The sequence below is a fragment of the Siniperca chuatsi genome, linkage group LG22, assembly GCF_020085105.1.
Source record: "Siniperca chuatsi isolate FFG_IHB_CAS linkage group LG22, ASM2008510v1, whole genome shotgun sequence".
Lineage (NCBI taxonomy): Eukaryota > Metazoa > Chordata > Actinopteri > Centrarchiformes > Sinipercidae > Siniperca > Siniperca chuatsi.
Window position 1 is genome coordinate 6,069,559 of NC_058063.1, and position 15,677 is coordinate 6,085,235.

Below are 15,677 nucleotides of genomic sequence, written 5' to 3' on the forward strand. Positions count from 1 at the left end.
GCTGGCCACCAGAGGGCGCTGTTGCTACACGCTGAGGTGGGAAGTCCCTCAGAGATGCGTCAGGGTAGCAGGCATACCACAGGAAGTTTAGAGTTCGAGTGTACAAAAATAAAAGTCACCGTGACTGTAGCTAGTCAAACATTTCAATTTCAATACAATGAGCTTTATTGGCATGAAAAGACAATAATACTAACAATAATAATAATAGTAATAACCACGTTAGTTATAAATAACTAATAATGATAATAACAATAACAATAGGCCTAATAATGGCATAAATGTAGGCTATATCTGCTTGTACAATCACAAGCCCTAATAAAGAGGGCATTGTAACTCAAATATGACAATCAGTCAACAAGCAAACAAACAAGAGTCAATTTGAACACAAATAATAATAATAATAATAATAATAATAATAATAATAATAATAATAATAATAACAATAAATAGGCTATTTCTTATATATCAATATTTGTTCGAAAGCGAGGCTCTGATTTTGAAAGTGCGCCACCAGGAAGCTTGTTTTACTCAAGCTAGCTTAACGCTCGTCGCTCAAACAGCCTCCACAGAGCCAAAATGGTGCCTGTCGGAGCGTTGCAGGCCTAGTCCCCGTTTTCACATTGCACTATTATAGGCTATTCATCAGGCTATGTGTCGCTGGTTTGACGGATTTAAAAACACAAGCGAAACAGGCTAGGTTCAAGATGGCCAGTGCTGCTAAAATGACAAATTACAGCCCGTAGAAATGAAACGTGTTTCTAATTAACAATGGATTAACGGCGGGTGCTTGATATCCCTATTAGAAATAGCTTTTTAGTGAAAACGTGTTTTATTTAATGGAAAATACACATTTTACGGTTATTTTATCTCTTCATAGTCTTGGACTCATCGATGTCTTTTGACGCGTAAGTCATGTATATGGAACTAGTGCAGAACTCTTGCCTGCATGGAATAACACTAGTGGGGTTACACCGAGATTGCATCATTTAATCAATTGCACGTTTCTCAGCATAAGTGTGACACCTTAATTCATTTCATGTCATCTCCGCTGTCATTGTCCACGTTTCATGTCAAGGACACCTAAGTAGAACATACACCCGTGCAGCTGGGTTTGTGGAGATTTTTTTCTTACTGTAGGTGGGATGACAAATATGAGTTCTTAAGCTTTTCTTGGTATGCCTGTTACACCAGTGTTAGTAAAATCCATAATGCATAATACTGGACAGAGCCTCCCCTTAGCCTGCCAGTCAATTCATCCTGCAAATCACTCAACGCAAAAGCCACACTAAAAGAAACTGTAAATTGTTTTATTCCAGTAATTCTGGAGAGTAAGCCTAAATATCCACAACCACAGACACAAGAGTCAATGAGCTTGGAATCTGACTTGAACTGACATTACAGGCTACAGCTACAACATGGGCTGATAGGTTGTTTGAAAACTTGCATCCAAATGAGTTGTATATGACTCTAGTAGAAGTAGTAGTAAGTAGCATCACATGCATTTTCAGAAATGCTATTGCTCTTTGGAAAGCCACAAAATTTAGCAATTTTAAACCAATTTCGCAAGTTCCTCTTCCTCCTGCAAGTATTTCCTCAGTAACTTAAGACTACTGAGGACATACTTGTGGGGAGAAAAGAATCATTTCCTTCTACCATCAGATGCTGGAAAATGTCAGTGTTTATTTATTAGACCTCTTCTGGAATTTTGATGAGGTCCACTTGCCCAAACACGGGTCTGTTTTAGGCCCAATTTTATTCTCCATATATAAATTGCCTTTAGGACACCTAATACACAGACTTAATGTATATTCTGTTGCCACTCTGACGCAGTTGTTTACCAGTTGAGCCTTGGAACTGGCACAAAGATGAGACTCATTACTGTCATGATTTGGAAAAGTGGATGTGAATAGGTCCTGATAATATGAATACCTTAATTATCAATCAGCCTGGCCCACTGGTCAATAATCTGTAATTGTATTTCAGGGGAGGATTTGTTATTTTTAGATTGGTCACAAACTAAATGTATCTGCAAAAGCTTGTAAACTCTTATTCCACCCATATCACTCTCTCGATTAGATTACTGCAACTCTGTATTCAGTAATTGGTCCAAACTGTTGGACTATTCTAAGTATGATACATTTACAAAAAAATTCAATTTCAACTGATGTCAAGTGACTAGTTTAACTCAATAATATGAAAAAAAGACTACTTTTTCCTGAGAGTTATATGAGAAGATTGATACTACTCTCATATCTGTACAGTAAATATGAAGTTGGAGCCAGCAGGCAGTTAGCTTATCTTAGTTTAGATTAAGAATAAAACAGCTAGCCTGGCTCAACCAAAGGAAATTAAACTCTAAAGCTCACTTTAGAATTTAGAAACGCGTTAATCGTAGAATTCACTCTACAATTAACATATCGCATTTGCTTTTTTTCCCCTCCTGTTAAAAACAAAAGCATCATATTGTGGTTTTTAAATGGGGGATTATGTGCTTAGACTCCAAGAAGTCACTGCTCCCGGCCAAGAAATAGTCAGGCACATAACCCCCAGTAAAACCACAATTTTTTAAACAGCGTAAACAAACGAGATATATCGCGTAAACACCTCTTAAGTACACTTAAGAGGTGAAGAAATAGTCAGATACTTAATCCCCACTCAAACGGCAAATCAGTGTTTGTATGGATTAAACAAATGAGATCTAGAATAAAAGTTCATTAGTGAGCTTTAGAGGTGCTGGTAGGAAGATTTTTACTTTTTGACAGAGCCAGGCTAGCTCTTTGCCCCTGTTTTCCAGTTATTATGCCAAGCTAAGCTAATCAGCTGCTGGTTCCAGCTATATACAGCTGGTAAAATAAGTATTTAACACGTCACCATTTTTCCTCAGTAAATATATTTCTAAAAAAAAAAGGTGCTATTGACATGAAATTTTCACCAGATGTTGGTAACAACCCATGCAATCCACACATGCAAAAGACATCTAACCGTAGATGTCCATAAATTAAGTCATGTTTAATAATGTTAAATGACACAGGGAAAAAGTATTGAACCTGCATACTGAAATTCATTTAATACTTCTGCTTCAAGACTCCTCCTGTATGGAGAAACGAGTTGCATGCATTGCTGAAGTGTGATTTTGGCCCATTATTCCACACAAACAGTCTTCAAATCTCTTCTATGATCTTTAGTTCTTTCCATAGATTCTCAATTGGATTCAAGTCAGGTGACTGGCTGGGCCATTCCAGCAGCTTTATTTTCCTTTTTCTGAAAGCAACTGAGAGTTTCCTTGGCTGTGTGTTTGGGATCATTGTCTTGCTGAAATGCCCACCCTCGTTTCATCTTCATCATCCTGGTAGATGGCAGGAGTTTTTTTTTTTTTTTTTTAATAATTTTATTAAATCAAGAATGTCTGTGCATTTCCCCCCCATTCATCCTCCTTTCAATTACATGAAGTTTGCCAGCACCGTATGCTGAAAAACAGCCCCACAGCATGATGTCTCCACCTCCAAAACTTCACTGTTGGTGTGGTGCTTTGGGGGTGATGTTTCTCCTCCAAACATGCTGTGTATTATGGCATCCAAAGAGTTCAATTTTAGTCTCATCTGACCAGACTATATTCTCCCAGTATGTCACAGGCTTGTCCAAATGTTGTGCAGCAAACTTTAAAACAAGCTTCCACATGCTTTTTCCTTCAGTAATGGAGTCTTGCGTGGTGAGCGTGCATACAGGCCATGGCAGTTGAGTGCATTACCAAACCAATTTTTCCTGCTAATTCCAGGTCCCATTCTGAAGCTGTCCACAAGTGGTCTTTGGCTCTTGAACAACTCTTCTGATAATTCTTTTCACTCCTCTGTCAGAAATCTTGCGAGGAGCACCTGGTCGTGGCCGCTTTATGGTGAAATGATGTTCTTACCACTTCCGGATTATGGCCCCAACAGCGCTCACTGGAACATTGAGAAGTTTTGAAATCCTTCTGTAACCAATGCCATTAATATGTTTTGCAACAATAAGGTTGCAAAGATCTTGCGTGCGCTCTTTGCTTTTACCCATCATGGGATGTTTCTTCTGTGACACCTTTTTCTAGGCCATCAGTTGGGACTGAACCAGCTGATATTCATTTGCACTGAGAAGGGGCAGGATGGCTTTCTAACTACTGACTGTCTCGGCTTTCCATGCCTTTTTGCACCTCCCTTTCTTCATGTGTTCAATACTTTTTCCCTGTGTCACTTAACATTATAACACATAACTTAATTTATGGACATCTATGGTTTAATTTCTTTGCATGTGTGGATTTCATGAGTTGTTACCAACATCTGGTGAAAATTTCATTTCAATAGCACCTTTAGAAATCTATTTACTGAGTAAAATGGTGACGTGTTCAATACTTATTTTACCCGCTGTATAGATGTTAGAGTGGAATCAATCTCATGATCTAACTCTTGGTAAGAAAGCGTATGAGCACTTTTCCTAAAATGGCAAACTGTTCCTTTACGTCAAAACCACTGAATGCCTGATACAATGTTTAAAGACATATACCTTTTTGAAATGTGACGTTAAAAACTGAAACAGCGACAAACAATAGCCAGTGAAAATCATGTATAATATAAGCATAAAAATTAATTATGAACCATTCAAAAGTGGCACCCAGCATTAGCCAGTCTGGGCACGTCATCAAAACATTCAACTTGTTGAAAATATTTCAAACAGTACAGCACCAGTATTGATACATCAGTATTTTTACACGAGTGCATCATTAATTTCACATTCATAGTCCTCAACAGGAGGAGATAATAGCTACAGTAGATGGGGAACTGCAGCCCACACAGCTCAATAAAGTTTGAGATGTTTAGAAGCCTACTCATCCCCGTACTTCAAACAGCTGCTGTGAAAGCAGAAATAAAGGCAATCACTGGAGAAGTTAAATCATAACTCTAATAATAAAGCTGTTTGTTATCCACTAAGTCCTAAGTATTTATAATCTCTTTTCTTTAGGTCCTGCATGTTTGCTAACTTTTTAGTTTTTGGTTGGCACTGCTGAGCTTATCTTAACAGAGGTGATCTGACAGTGGTCAAGGAGGTAACCAATGGTGGTAGAGCAGACAAGATAAGCATGTGTTCGGAATACCTTCATCTGGTCACCAAATAACCCACTTTGGCTCAGAGCACGGCCAGCATTAGCTTCCTCTTTTGAAAACAAAACAGCTAAACCATCATAAGCAGACCAAGGTGGTTTAATGTTCAATATATGTTTTTATGCTAGTTGACTAGCAAACCACTAAGCAGCCCAGCAGCTTAACCAGCAAGATAGTTTATAGTTTAGTTTATTTGCACATATATTTAAAAAAAAAAAAGAAAAAAGCCAGAAAAGGGTTATGAAGATACTTCCACCATATAAGCCCAGAGCCCAAGATGAGGTCTACTAGTTGCTTGGTTTGACTGACCAACAGTCCAAAACCCAGAGATAATGAATTTGCAATGATGTAAAACAGAGAAAAGTAGAAAATACCCACAAGCTGGGATCAGAAAATGCTTAGCATTTATGCATTTAATGCTTGGTAAATGATAAAACCAGGAAGTGATTATTAAAATAGCTGTAATGAATGTAAGAAATTCGTTTCGTGAAAACATATTGCTCCAGCACCTCTCGGGACAAATAGGTGAACAGATTTCACAGTTCTCTCGCCACTCACCACGTATTACTGAACTCCCCCGGACTGCCCATTTCCAGTGTGGCTCGGATACTGGGGATGCAACAACTGCATGTGTTTCATGGCCACCGTAGTTTCTCCTACATGCTTGGAAGGGGAGGGTGAGGCGAGCAGTATTCAAATGGTTCACAGCTAGATGCCACTAAATCCTACACACTGGACCTTTATTGCTCAGGTTAAAAAAAATGCGGTCATGTAGGGTAATGGCTGTACTTGTTTGGGTTCATTCAATCGAGGGCGAAAAACATTTTTGTTTGGCAAAAACCTAACCCATAACACTTTTTTGTAGCAGTGGTAATGGTGGAATTATTGTGCGAATCAAAATAAGTGCAAATACATTGTAACTAATTGATTACATTTCAAAAAAAGGAGTTCCTGGTGTGTGTAAACACAACATTCACACAACACATCACAATAGAATATTGATGTGAATGGGAATTTGGCTTGATGTGGTGGCATATTTGGGCTGACCTGATAAGGACCTTCAGTTCCATGTCATTCAGTGTAAGTCACTTCTGCATTACTAGTCTAAATGATACTCTAATGACTAAGCCTTTTGAAGTTGGACTTCAGCTGCATCAGTTTGTGAAGAACAAAGTGCAGAAATGCAGTAGCTGCCACTGTTTTTTGTTCTATGGAATGTCTGAGACATCTCCATTGACACACTTGGCTACTCAACATGCCAAAAATAAATACAAAATACAAAACTGGGCCCAAAATCTGTTTAAAGTTTTGACAAGTATAGGACCCCTTTCACAAAATCATCCTCCAAAGACGTTCCTGGATTCATCATTTACACAATAAAGTCTCAAGTTTTCGTTGAGCCAGTACAATAAGAATTTGGGAAACCTTCAGTACTTTTAGATTTGATTGGTTTGGGGATCTATCACCAGAGTGATTTTACAGTTGTCTTCTTCCTCTGCCGGGATGTACAAGTTATGAACAGTGCTCTGAGGAAAAGAAGAAGAAAAGAATTTAAAAAATGCTAGTGTGGTACAGTGTGGTATTTAAAAAAAATATTCTATAAATTTGTACAATTGTTGAGATTATAGGCAGGTCTGGTTTTGAGAACTGGTGAAGAAATAAGTTGTGAGGCTGAATTTTATGGTGTTTTCGGTGCCATCATATTTATCAGCTACTCTTGTTATTTTGTCCTCTCACTGCCTTTATTGCTGTTGTTGTTAAAGCAATGGTTGGGTCATTGGGGCTTACTCGCTTTTTTTGCTAAGAGTTAGAGGAGAAAATTGATACCACTCATGCCTGTACCCTAAATATCGAGGCGACCACCAGCAGCCTGTTAGCTTAGCTTAGCACAATGACAAGAAACAAGGGGAAACAGCTATCCAAAAGGTAACAAAATATGTCTACCAGCACCCCTAAAGCTCACTAATTAACACTTTATATCTTGTTTGTTTATGCCGTCCAAAAAAGCTATTGCTTGGCCAGGTGCTGTGTCTTGCTGGAATCTTGTTGTCACTGTGAGGTTGCTAGGCAACCAGATTCCAGGAGGTTACTGCGCGAAGCACAAAACCACAATGTGTCGATTTTACGTACGATACTTAAAGTAAGCTAACTGGCTGCTGGCGGTAGCTTCATGTTTACCGTGCAGGCATGAGAGTGGTAACGGCCTCCTTATCTAAGTCTGAGCAAGACGGCGAATAAGCGTACTTCCCAAAATGGCATACTGTACTTTTTCTTTAATAATTTAACCCAGAATGATTTTTTTTTTTTTAAAGCAGTCACCTTATTGTTGTTGTCAGAAATATCGCTGAGAAGGTCTCGAGGTTGTGGCACTTTGGGGAACATTTTTTCCTTGTTTCTGTACAGAGAGAGTTAAATATCAGAGGCAAACAAGAAGACAACTAAAATCAATAGCACCCACGCCAAAAAATTTAAGACTTTACATACTTGCTGAAATACATAAAAGTCAGGGCTGCCAGGCCAGCAAACATCAATGGGATGATAATGGAAGTTAGGATTAGGATCATTTTAGGATCTGTATCTGCATCTGCAAAAACATCAGTAACATTTTGATCAGCTGAGAGTGACTTATGCAGCCACAGTGTCTTACGTTTCAAGTACACGTTACAAAAAATGTAACAAACAGTCTCAACTTTAGGGGGGTAGAATGCATTTCTGTCCGCCAGAGTCATTCTTAAAACAACCGCCAGATGGCAAAATAAGTATTTTTTCAAATCCTATACTTAGTGGCTTTAAACTGCTAGACAGTCAATTTTGCAATTAAACTCTTCAACAAAATAAGAAAATAGACAGAGAGACAACAACCATACCAAAATACTTCTCGTCAATCCCTGTCGTGTATATTTTCCTCCCTCCCTGCGTCTCAGCTTTAATAGCCATGCGGTACGGACAGTGAGGGACCAGGACCAGATCAACTGATGTGTTACCCTCTACATCTTTAATCTGTAAATAAATAAATAAATTAATTAATTAATGATGGCGCTAGATGAAAAAGACCAGCAAAGTGATTACAATTCTTCCTGAGGGGAAGATGAATGTCCAAATTTCATTGCAATCCACCCAATAGTTGGAAAGACATTTCACTCAAAATCACAAGTGTCAACCTCATGGCGGCGCTAGACGAAAAGCCGGGGGATCGCCAAAGTCAGTACAAAATGTGGTGCCAATCTGTCAAGTAGATGTCAAGATATTTCACAGGATAAGTGGAAACTCTGACCAGCTGGTGGAGCTTCAGGAAAAGTCATTAGGGTTCATCTAGTGCGGACCATGGATATGTGTACCAAATTTTACAACAATCAATACAGTAAAAGGCAAAAGTGGCAACCTGTTTTAGTGTACTGAATTTGTGATCCCTAAAAACAAAAAACTTAAAACGTTGCGGAGTCCTTGACCACTAGTAGCACTATAGAGCAATGTTTTTCACAAGTTGAACCTCTGTTTTGTTAGTACTGTGCATGCACACGAGGAGCACGCGGGGTGCGACGCAATTCACAGACTGCCGCTAGTTTCACACTATTCCACTGATCGACGGTCGGTAGCGGTAATGCACCAAGAATACATAGCAATGCGCCAACAAAGGCAAGAAAGAAGACTGCAAGCTTCCTTAAGTGATCTTGTGGAAATTTCATACAGGGAAATTCAAACCACATGAATTCATACAGATGGTTTTCAAAGTAAAATATTTCAATGCTAGAACTTCAGTGGTGTTTAAATTTCTACATGAAGTATTCAGTAGTGGTTCAATTTTACAATTAGGTATTCAGTTGCTTCTAAGATTCTGATTATCACGGCTATTATTTGCATCCACTGAAGTCTTATATAGAGATTAACAGACTAAACAAGATACAGCTTGAATTTAAAAACATTAGATACAAACATCCAAATATTGTACTGTTGTGTCTGTTACCTTTCTGTCATTACACTCAGTGTAAATAATTTGAAACTTCCAATCAGGCAGACTGACGATGTCAGGAGCAATCCACCTGATAATGAATTTATCCTCCGTTTTAGTGACTGTCCACTCAAGGGGAGGAAGTTTCACTGTACATAGAAAGACATTACAGAGAGATAGTAACAATCCAGTCATACACAATAATAAATTGCTGTAAATCAACTAAAGTCTCTTAAAACTCCCCCTAAAGACACACATACACATATTGTTGTTCCCCTAAAATGGCTGCATTGTGTGTTGTCCAAAGTTTTGTATTGTGTCATACCCCACATTACACAAGTACATACACCCAGACAGACACACAAACATACACATATCCACACCACGACAACTGCTAAAACATTTCTGAGAAAGGACAGAGAGCAACTTCTCTTAAAACTCAGAGTGAATGTGGAAGCGCAACGTATTTCAACAGAATGTTGATACTAAATCAGTACTGTCAGTTCACTTGCTGCATACCACATTTATTAAACTCTTTCCTGAAGGTGTTCCTGACAGGTTTGTTGTTCAGCGTTCCGTTAAACAAGATAATGATGGCCTGGGTGAAATGCCCCTGCAGATCACAACCAGTCCTGGTGCTGTTAGTGTAACTGTACGATGAGCACTCTTGTAAGACGGAAAGGGCATCGTTGTATATAGATGTTCCCAGATCCTCATTCTGTAACCTTGGAAAGATAAAGAAAAGGTGATTTACTTTCATGCTGCTCACTATTCCTGAAACACTAAAAGAAGTAAATTAACTGAACAATTAATTAATAAAATTAACAAACATTTGAATAAGCACAATTTTGCAGGGACACCATCAAACACAGAGATAAAACACTGTTCATTAAGTTAATAGTTTGACATTTTGGGAAATACACTTATTCGCTTTCTTGCGAGGGTTTGGTGAGAAGATCAATAACACTCTTAAGTCTGTTTATTAAATTTGAAGCTGCAGCCAGCAGGTGGTTAGCTTAGCTTAGCATAAAAACTAGGGCAAACAGCTAGCCTGGCTCTGTGCATTGATAACAAAATCCTCCTACCAGTACCTCTAAAGCTTTAATTAATACGCGATATCCTGTTTGTTTAATCCATAGAAAAACCAAAGTGTAAAAACCAAAATTTGTGGCGAGTTAGGTGGTGTAACCATTTCTTTGCCGGGTGCAGTGACTTCCTGGAGCCTGCGCTGGTCGCCTGGCAGCCTCATGCTGATGACAAGACTCCAGGAAGTAACTGCAGCCACCCAAGAAATAATTCCACTACATGGGGTTGAACTATTTCTTTAATCCACAGAGACTTCAAAAACGTCAAAGAAGTATGGAGCTGGATGGTTGCACTGATTGATTAATCAATTAGTTTATCAACAGAAAATTACCCAAGTACGACTTTGAAACCTGCTTCTTATCCTTTTAGTCAATTATCTATTAATATTAAGTAAAAAAAAAACTAAATAACCTTTTACATGAGAGACTAAATGCTTGTTGTTTAGTTCAGCAATGAATACATTTGTTAATAACATAAATGACCTTTCCTAGCAGAACTGATTACACTAAAACAGTGTCTGCCTCAATTCATTCTTTTATGTCAGAAAGAGGATCGCTGATTATCTAACAAACTGAAGAGGTCAGTTATGGCAGCTATGTACAGTATTAACATTAACTGTGTTTGTCAGTAATGCGGGCAGATGGGACCTATGAATTGTCCAGTCACTAGAGGCCATGAGCCGCAAAAAACCAACAAAGAAATAAGGGTGACATGTTCAGTAATGGCTACAGAGTGGCTCATTTATGTGTTTTAATAGTCTTTGGACAATAGAGCTCTGTGGCAAAGAGGAATAAGATATATCACTATATCAGGCTTCACAATCCTTTTTAGTAGGATTAGTAGTAATTTCCTCAGATGGTATGCGTTGATGTAACCTCGTGAATTTAAAAATAGATTGAATATATTGAATGTTATAGAATATTGCTGATATTTTCGAACCTACAGTTTTAAAATCAATACAATGGTACCAATTTTAGCATTTGATGGTGAACATCATTTTCAGCTTTGGATTTCCGGTTGTGCTACTGGTTGTGTGGTTATGGTTGTCCGGAGGTAACAGTCCACCCTTTTAAATTAACGCTACATGACCGAACATGGCATGGGCCTCGAAGTATAAGCCTCACACAGTCAATAAACGATGCCTAAACTCAAACTGACGCCCGTCTCAGGCCTGGACTGCTGAGCCACTAAACATGAGGAATTTTAGCCTTCACTGAACCCTAGCTCATTACCTCCACTTGGGTTCAGTCTGGCTCTTACTGTATGAGGCAAAACCAAATTAACTGTGTATCAGGAAGTATTGCAACACAGCTTACTCACATATACAATACTGTGTAATGGTGAGTTTCAGTTTACTAATTACTCTGGGTCTACAGCTCTGCTTCCCATTGTCCTGTTATTGTGTAAGCACATAATGTAAAAAAAAAACAAAAACAACCCACGCATAGAAGAAACGGAGATCTGGAGCTTGACTGGCTGGGAGCCAGGAGCAGTGACTTTGTTTGGAGGAAAAGATGCAGCATTCCAATTTGTTCACCAGCTCTGGGAGGAACAGAGACACATACACACATCTTAATGAACAAACAAATCGCCCAGACATTAATGCAGTCCATATGTGGTTCAAAAGGTTTTAGCCCACATTTCTTTGTCTACTCCAAAGCATTCAAACTTTGAGAACAAAATCGGGTCTTTTTAAGGGTAATGGTGAGCAAAATGACCTACCTGGGTACATGATGTTGAATAAAGCCGGCTTACTGTGTGTGCTATTACAGACAGTTTCAACCGACATCTGCAGAGATCCTCCTTCCATCACTATGAACTTACTCTGCCAGGGAGAAGTTTGTCCGCTCTGAATGCACCAAGAACAGAGAAACAGAAAAAAAAAAAAAACACACTCTAAGTGAACTACTAAATCATCATCAGTGAGTCAACCCAGCACTTTACTGTACATATAGCACGGCCACAGTCAAAAATGTAGTTGTGGAGTTGTTTAAGAAAAACACATACTAGCCATTTACAGTGGTGTGAAAAAGTGTTTGCCCCCTTCCTGATTTCTTACTTTTTTTTGCATGTTTGTCACACTTAAATGTTTCAGGTAATCAAACTAATTTAAATATTAGTCAAAGATAACACAAGTAAACACAAAATGCAGTTTTTAAATGAAGGTTGTTATTATCAAGGGAAAACTAAATCCAAACCTACATGGCCCTGTGTGAAAAGGTGATTGCCCCCTAAACCTAATAACTGGTTGGGCCACCCTTAGCAGCAACAACTGCAATCAAGCGTTTGTGATAACTTGCAATGAGTCTTTTACAGCGCTGTGGAGGAATTTTGGCCCACTCAACTTTGTAGAATTGTTGTATTTCAGCCACATTGGAGGGTTTTTCACACCACTGTATTAGTGGGATGCAGGAAGAAATCACTATATGCAATGTTATGGATCTTGTTATGGAAATAGATTTTTGGCAGAAAATTGAGTTCTGTAGCTGTACTTGCCATTAGGATAAATTCAATGTTGGTTTTGGTCTTTTTAGCGGATTTGCTGATAGTAATAAAATGATCAGATGCAAAATCGTATACAATCTAATGCACACCTGCACAATTCTGAGGTAGATATAGGTAGATATTTTAATTTAATGCTAGTCTACTTCTGCTCTCTACGATCCAGAGGCAAATATTGCACATTTTATTCCATTTTATTTATTTGACAGCTATAGTTACTAGTGACTTTGCATAATAAGATTTGACATATACAACAGATGATTAGCTACTAAATAGGAAACACTCCTATATATATATATATATATATATCAATAATATGATCATATAAAATATAATTTTATTATAATAAAACCATCCTATGCAGAATCTAGATGATGATGAATTTAGTTTTCAGTAAGTTTTCTGGGAGCAATCCCTAACAGCTCGCTCTCTCGCTCTCTCTCTCTCTCTCTCTCTCTCTCACCTTTCCTGTCTCTCTCTTCAGCTATCTCTATCCGAATAAAGGCAAAAATTCCCCATAAAACACTCTTTAAAATACCTTAATATCTTACACTTGAATGTATTATTATAATTGGTGGGATACTTTGGTCCATGTGCTACATTAATCCCCAAATAATACCTCTGTGGAAGGGGACCAGCTCCCTCTGTAGATAAAAACGGCTCATTCTAAGGTAATGAAACGATATTCTTATTTTCAACATAACAATAAACATTATATTCTGCCAATAGCAGAAATGGAATATACATAAATAGAATTACATTTAAATAGAATTACATTTTATAAAATGTATATGAAATATATGCATGCTCACATATTTTTCTTCCGTGGCATATGATTTCACGTCATACGTGCAGTTTTCCACTGCATGCTGTGGTGGTGCCCAGGACAACCGTAATTCAAAATCACTTATCCACAGTGCGGACAAATTTTGCGGTGGTAAGATTTGGCCTAAGGTGGAGAAAGAGAAAAGACTGGTAACATAGGATTTCAGCGAGCCTTTAATAAGCCTCTTGATCTGTGAACACCTTCCATTTATTCCTTTCATTCAGTCTGCTTATGTAAAATGATGAAAGACTGCTTCTTTTTTTGTCCTTAGTTTACAGCAGTGCAGTGGAAGTATTTGTACATCCGGTCAGAGGAGCAGCTCTGCTTCAAGGAAATGTCTGAAATGCCAAAGAAAGTTTAGCAGACATTCAAAACAAACTGCTGGTGAACTTCTACCCTGCAAACTGCAAACTCATTTTCAAACTTGAAGTCAGGGATCATGTTTATGTCATGAGCAATGACCACTGGCTACAGTTCCCCATGTTATTTTCTTTATCTTTGACCTCTCTATCAGGTCTGACCAGTGTCCCATATCACACTTGTATTCAGAAGGCTATATCCTAGAATTTTAACATTTCCAAACCAGCTCCAATATACATGACTGACTGTGCCCTTTACCTGCCCCATTCCTGGGTAACTTGAGGTATTTTTCACCCTGAACCCTAATTTTCCCATGTTTCTGAGCGAGGTGCAGCGCCAAAACTGGCTGCAATGTAATAATCCTTTGTCTGATGGTGTTGACACAAAATAAGTAATGGCAAGGTAAAAAAAAACAAATTTTGATGAAATAAAAAAAGAACAAAGTTGACAGGTTGTATCAAAGTGTAGCTCAGCAGCTTAGTACATGTTAAGATACATACATGTAGTTTAATTTGTCTGAGCACAAGGTTTTATTTTTTCTTATACTGCACCATGTTCTGTTTTGTTTGGAGGACTTCATTTCCCGGCTGCCCACTGCAGCACTCTCGCTCATACTGGGATAATCTCTCCTTGAATGAATCACTTAAAACACAAACATTGGAAAATAGAGTCCAGGCTGAAAAATACCGAAGTTAACCCTTTAACTTAGGTGGATTCTCGGCCACTTCTGTTTGGTCTTGCTACATTTGCCTGTGAGCTTATGTATCGTCATTTAATATTAAAATCCCCATACCGTTCCTGCCTGCCTGGTTGTCTGTATTTGGGTCCTTTTCCTTTCCGCCTCGTAGTCTACACACAAGAGGTAACGGATTCTGGATGTGGATCATGTATGACATTCATCTGCTGGAGTTCTTTACCGTCACAAAACAACTTTTCTGTGCTCTCTTTTATGAGTTTATATGTTTTACTTGGTGACATGCCCAACAGTGATGAATGCCAGACGTGACGTCAAGATACTGTGAACACCATCACGTTTCTAGTAGGGAATTACTGGGAACAGTCCGTGGAAAAATTGGAAAATTCGTCAAGGCTTAGGGAATAACAAAAATAACTTAACACAGGTAGGCCTATGTATATTTTTCTTACCTGTTTGGGATTCCGATAGAAAGAGGCAGCTTAAAACGAACAAGTCCAAACTTCGAAACATCCTGTTCATGGTTTCTGAGTCGTATTTCTTACGTTTACTTTCCCACATCCGTTGGGTTGTAGGATGAAACGTTTTCCTTTGACTATTCCCGCTCCCGAAGACGACCGTCTGGTGTCTGGCCTGCTGTCACGGTTTGTAAAACTGAAGGAAGTAGCCTTAATGTCCGTTTTTCAATTCGACTTTCGCTTCCAGCTTCTTTGAAAGAAGGCATGAACAAAGTTGGAGTTGGGCGGAGTACTTCCCTTTACACTCGACTGTACAAAAATGTGGGAGGCCTGTTGGAGAAAAGTATACATTTTGCCCTGCGGTAATACTGAATAAGAACAGTCCCTGTTAGCTATTTAAAACTACCTTATGAGTACAAGACAAGTGTAGCAGGTAACTAGAGAGTAGGCTAAACATAAACTCGGTCTCCATAAGGAATCCTGTAGGAACTACAGCGCAGGCTACCTTAAAGGGACAGCTCACCCCAAATTCTCAAAAACTCAACAGCAACGTCTCTTTCCAGAAATCATGACCCAGGTACTCAAGAGAATCCACAGATTTGTTGTGAGCAGTTTCATGTAGGAACTATTTTCTTTCTACCAATAGCTTCAGTTTCAGTTTAGTCCTATTTTT

At 38.5% G+C, this 15,677-nt stretch overlaps 1 protein-coding gene across 2 annotated transcripts; it reads right to left on the bottom strand.

The window, feature by feature from the left end:
* Positions 1 to 4,578: 4,578 nt before the first annotated feature.
* Positions 4,579 to 15,502, bottom strand: il13ra1 (interleukin 13 receptor, alpha 1). 2 transcript variants are annotated; one of them, XM_044183121.1, is made up of 10 exons: positions 14,999 to 15,502; positions 13,479 to 13,615; positions 11,887 to 12,013; positions 11,607 to 11,706; positions 9,598 to 9,803; positions 9,094 to 9,227; positions 7,997 to 8,129; positions 7,614 to 7,713; positions 7,449 to 7,524; positions 4,579 to 6,655 (listed from the first exon to the last, which is right to left on the bottom strand). In XM_044183121.1, the coding sequence occupies exons 1-10, from the start codon at positions 15,105 to 15,107 to the stop codon at positions 6,566 to 6,568; spliced, it is 1,212 nt and encodes a 403-aa protein (XP_044039056.1). In that variant the 5' UTR covers positions 15,108 to 15,502; the 3' UTR covers positions 4,579 to 6,565. The 2 variants fall into 2 exon arrangements, with proteins under 2 accessions (XP_044039056.1, XP_044039057.1); XM_044183122.1 differs by lacking the exon at positions 13,479 to 13,615 and having other exon boundaries at positions 14,999 to 15,136.
* Positions 15,503 to 15,677: the final 175 nt, after the last annotated feature.

What these genes read in the sequence shown, in the direction of transcription:
- il13ra1 (XM_044183121.1), bottom strand. Translation starts at nt 15,107, where the DNA reads ATGTGGGAAAGTAAACGTAAGAAATACGACTCAGAAACCATGAACAGG. An exon ending in TCTATCGGAATCCCAAACAG is followed by an intron (nt 13,616 to 14,998) that starts GTAAGAAAAATA and finishes TCTCCACCTTAG; the next exon opens with GCCAAATCTTACCACCGCAA. An exon ending in CTGAGTGTAATGACAGAAAG is followed by an intron (nt 8,130 to 9,093) that starts GTAACAGACACA and finishes ATTTATTTACAG; the next exon opens with ATTAAAGATGTAGAGGGTAA.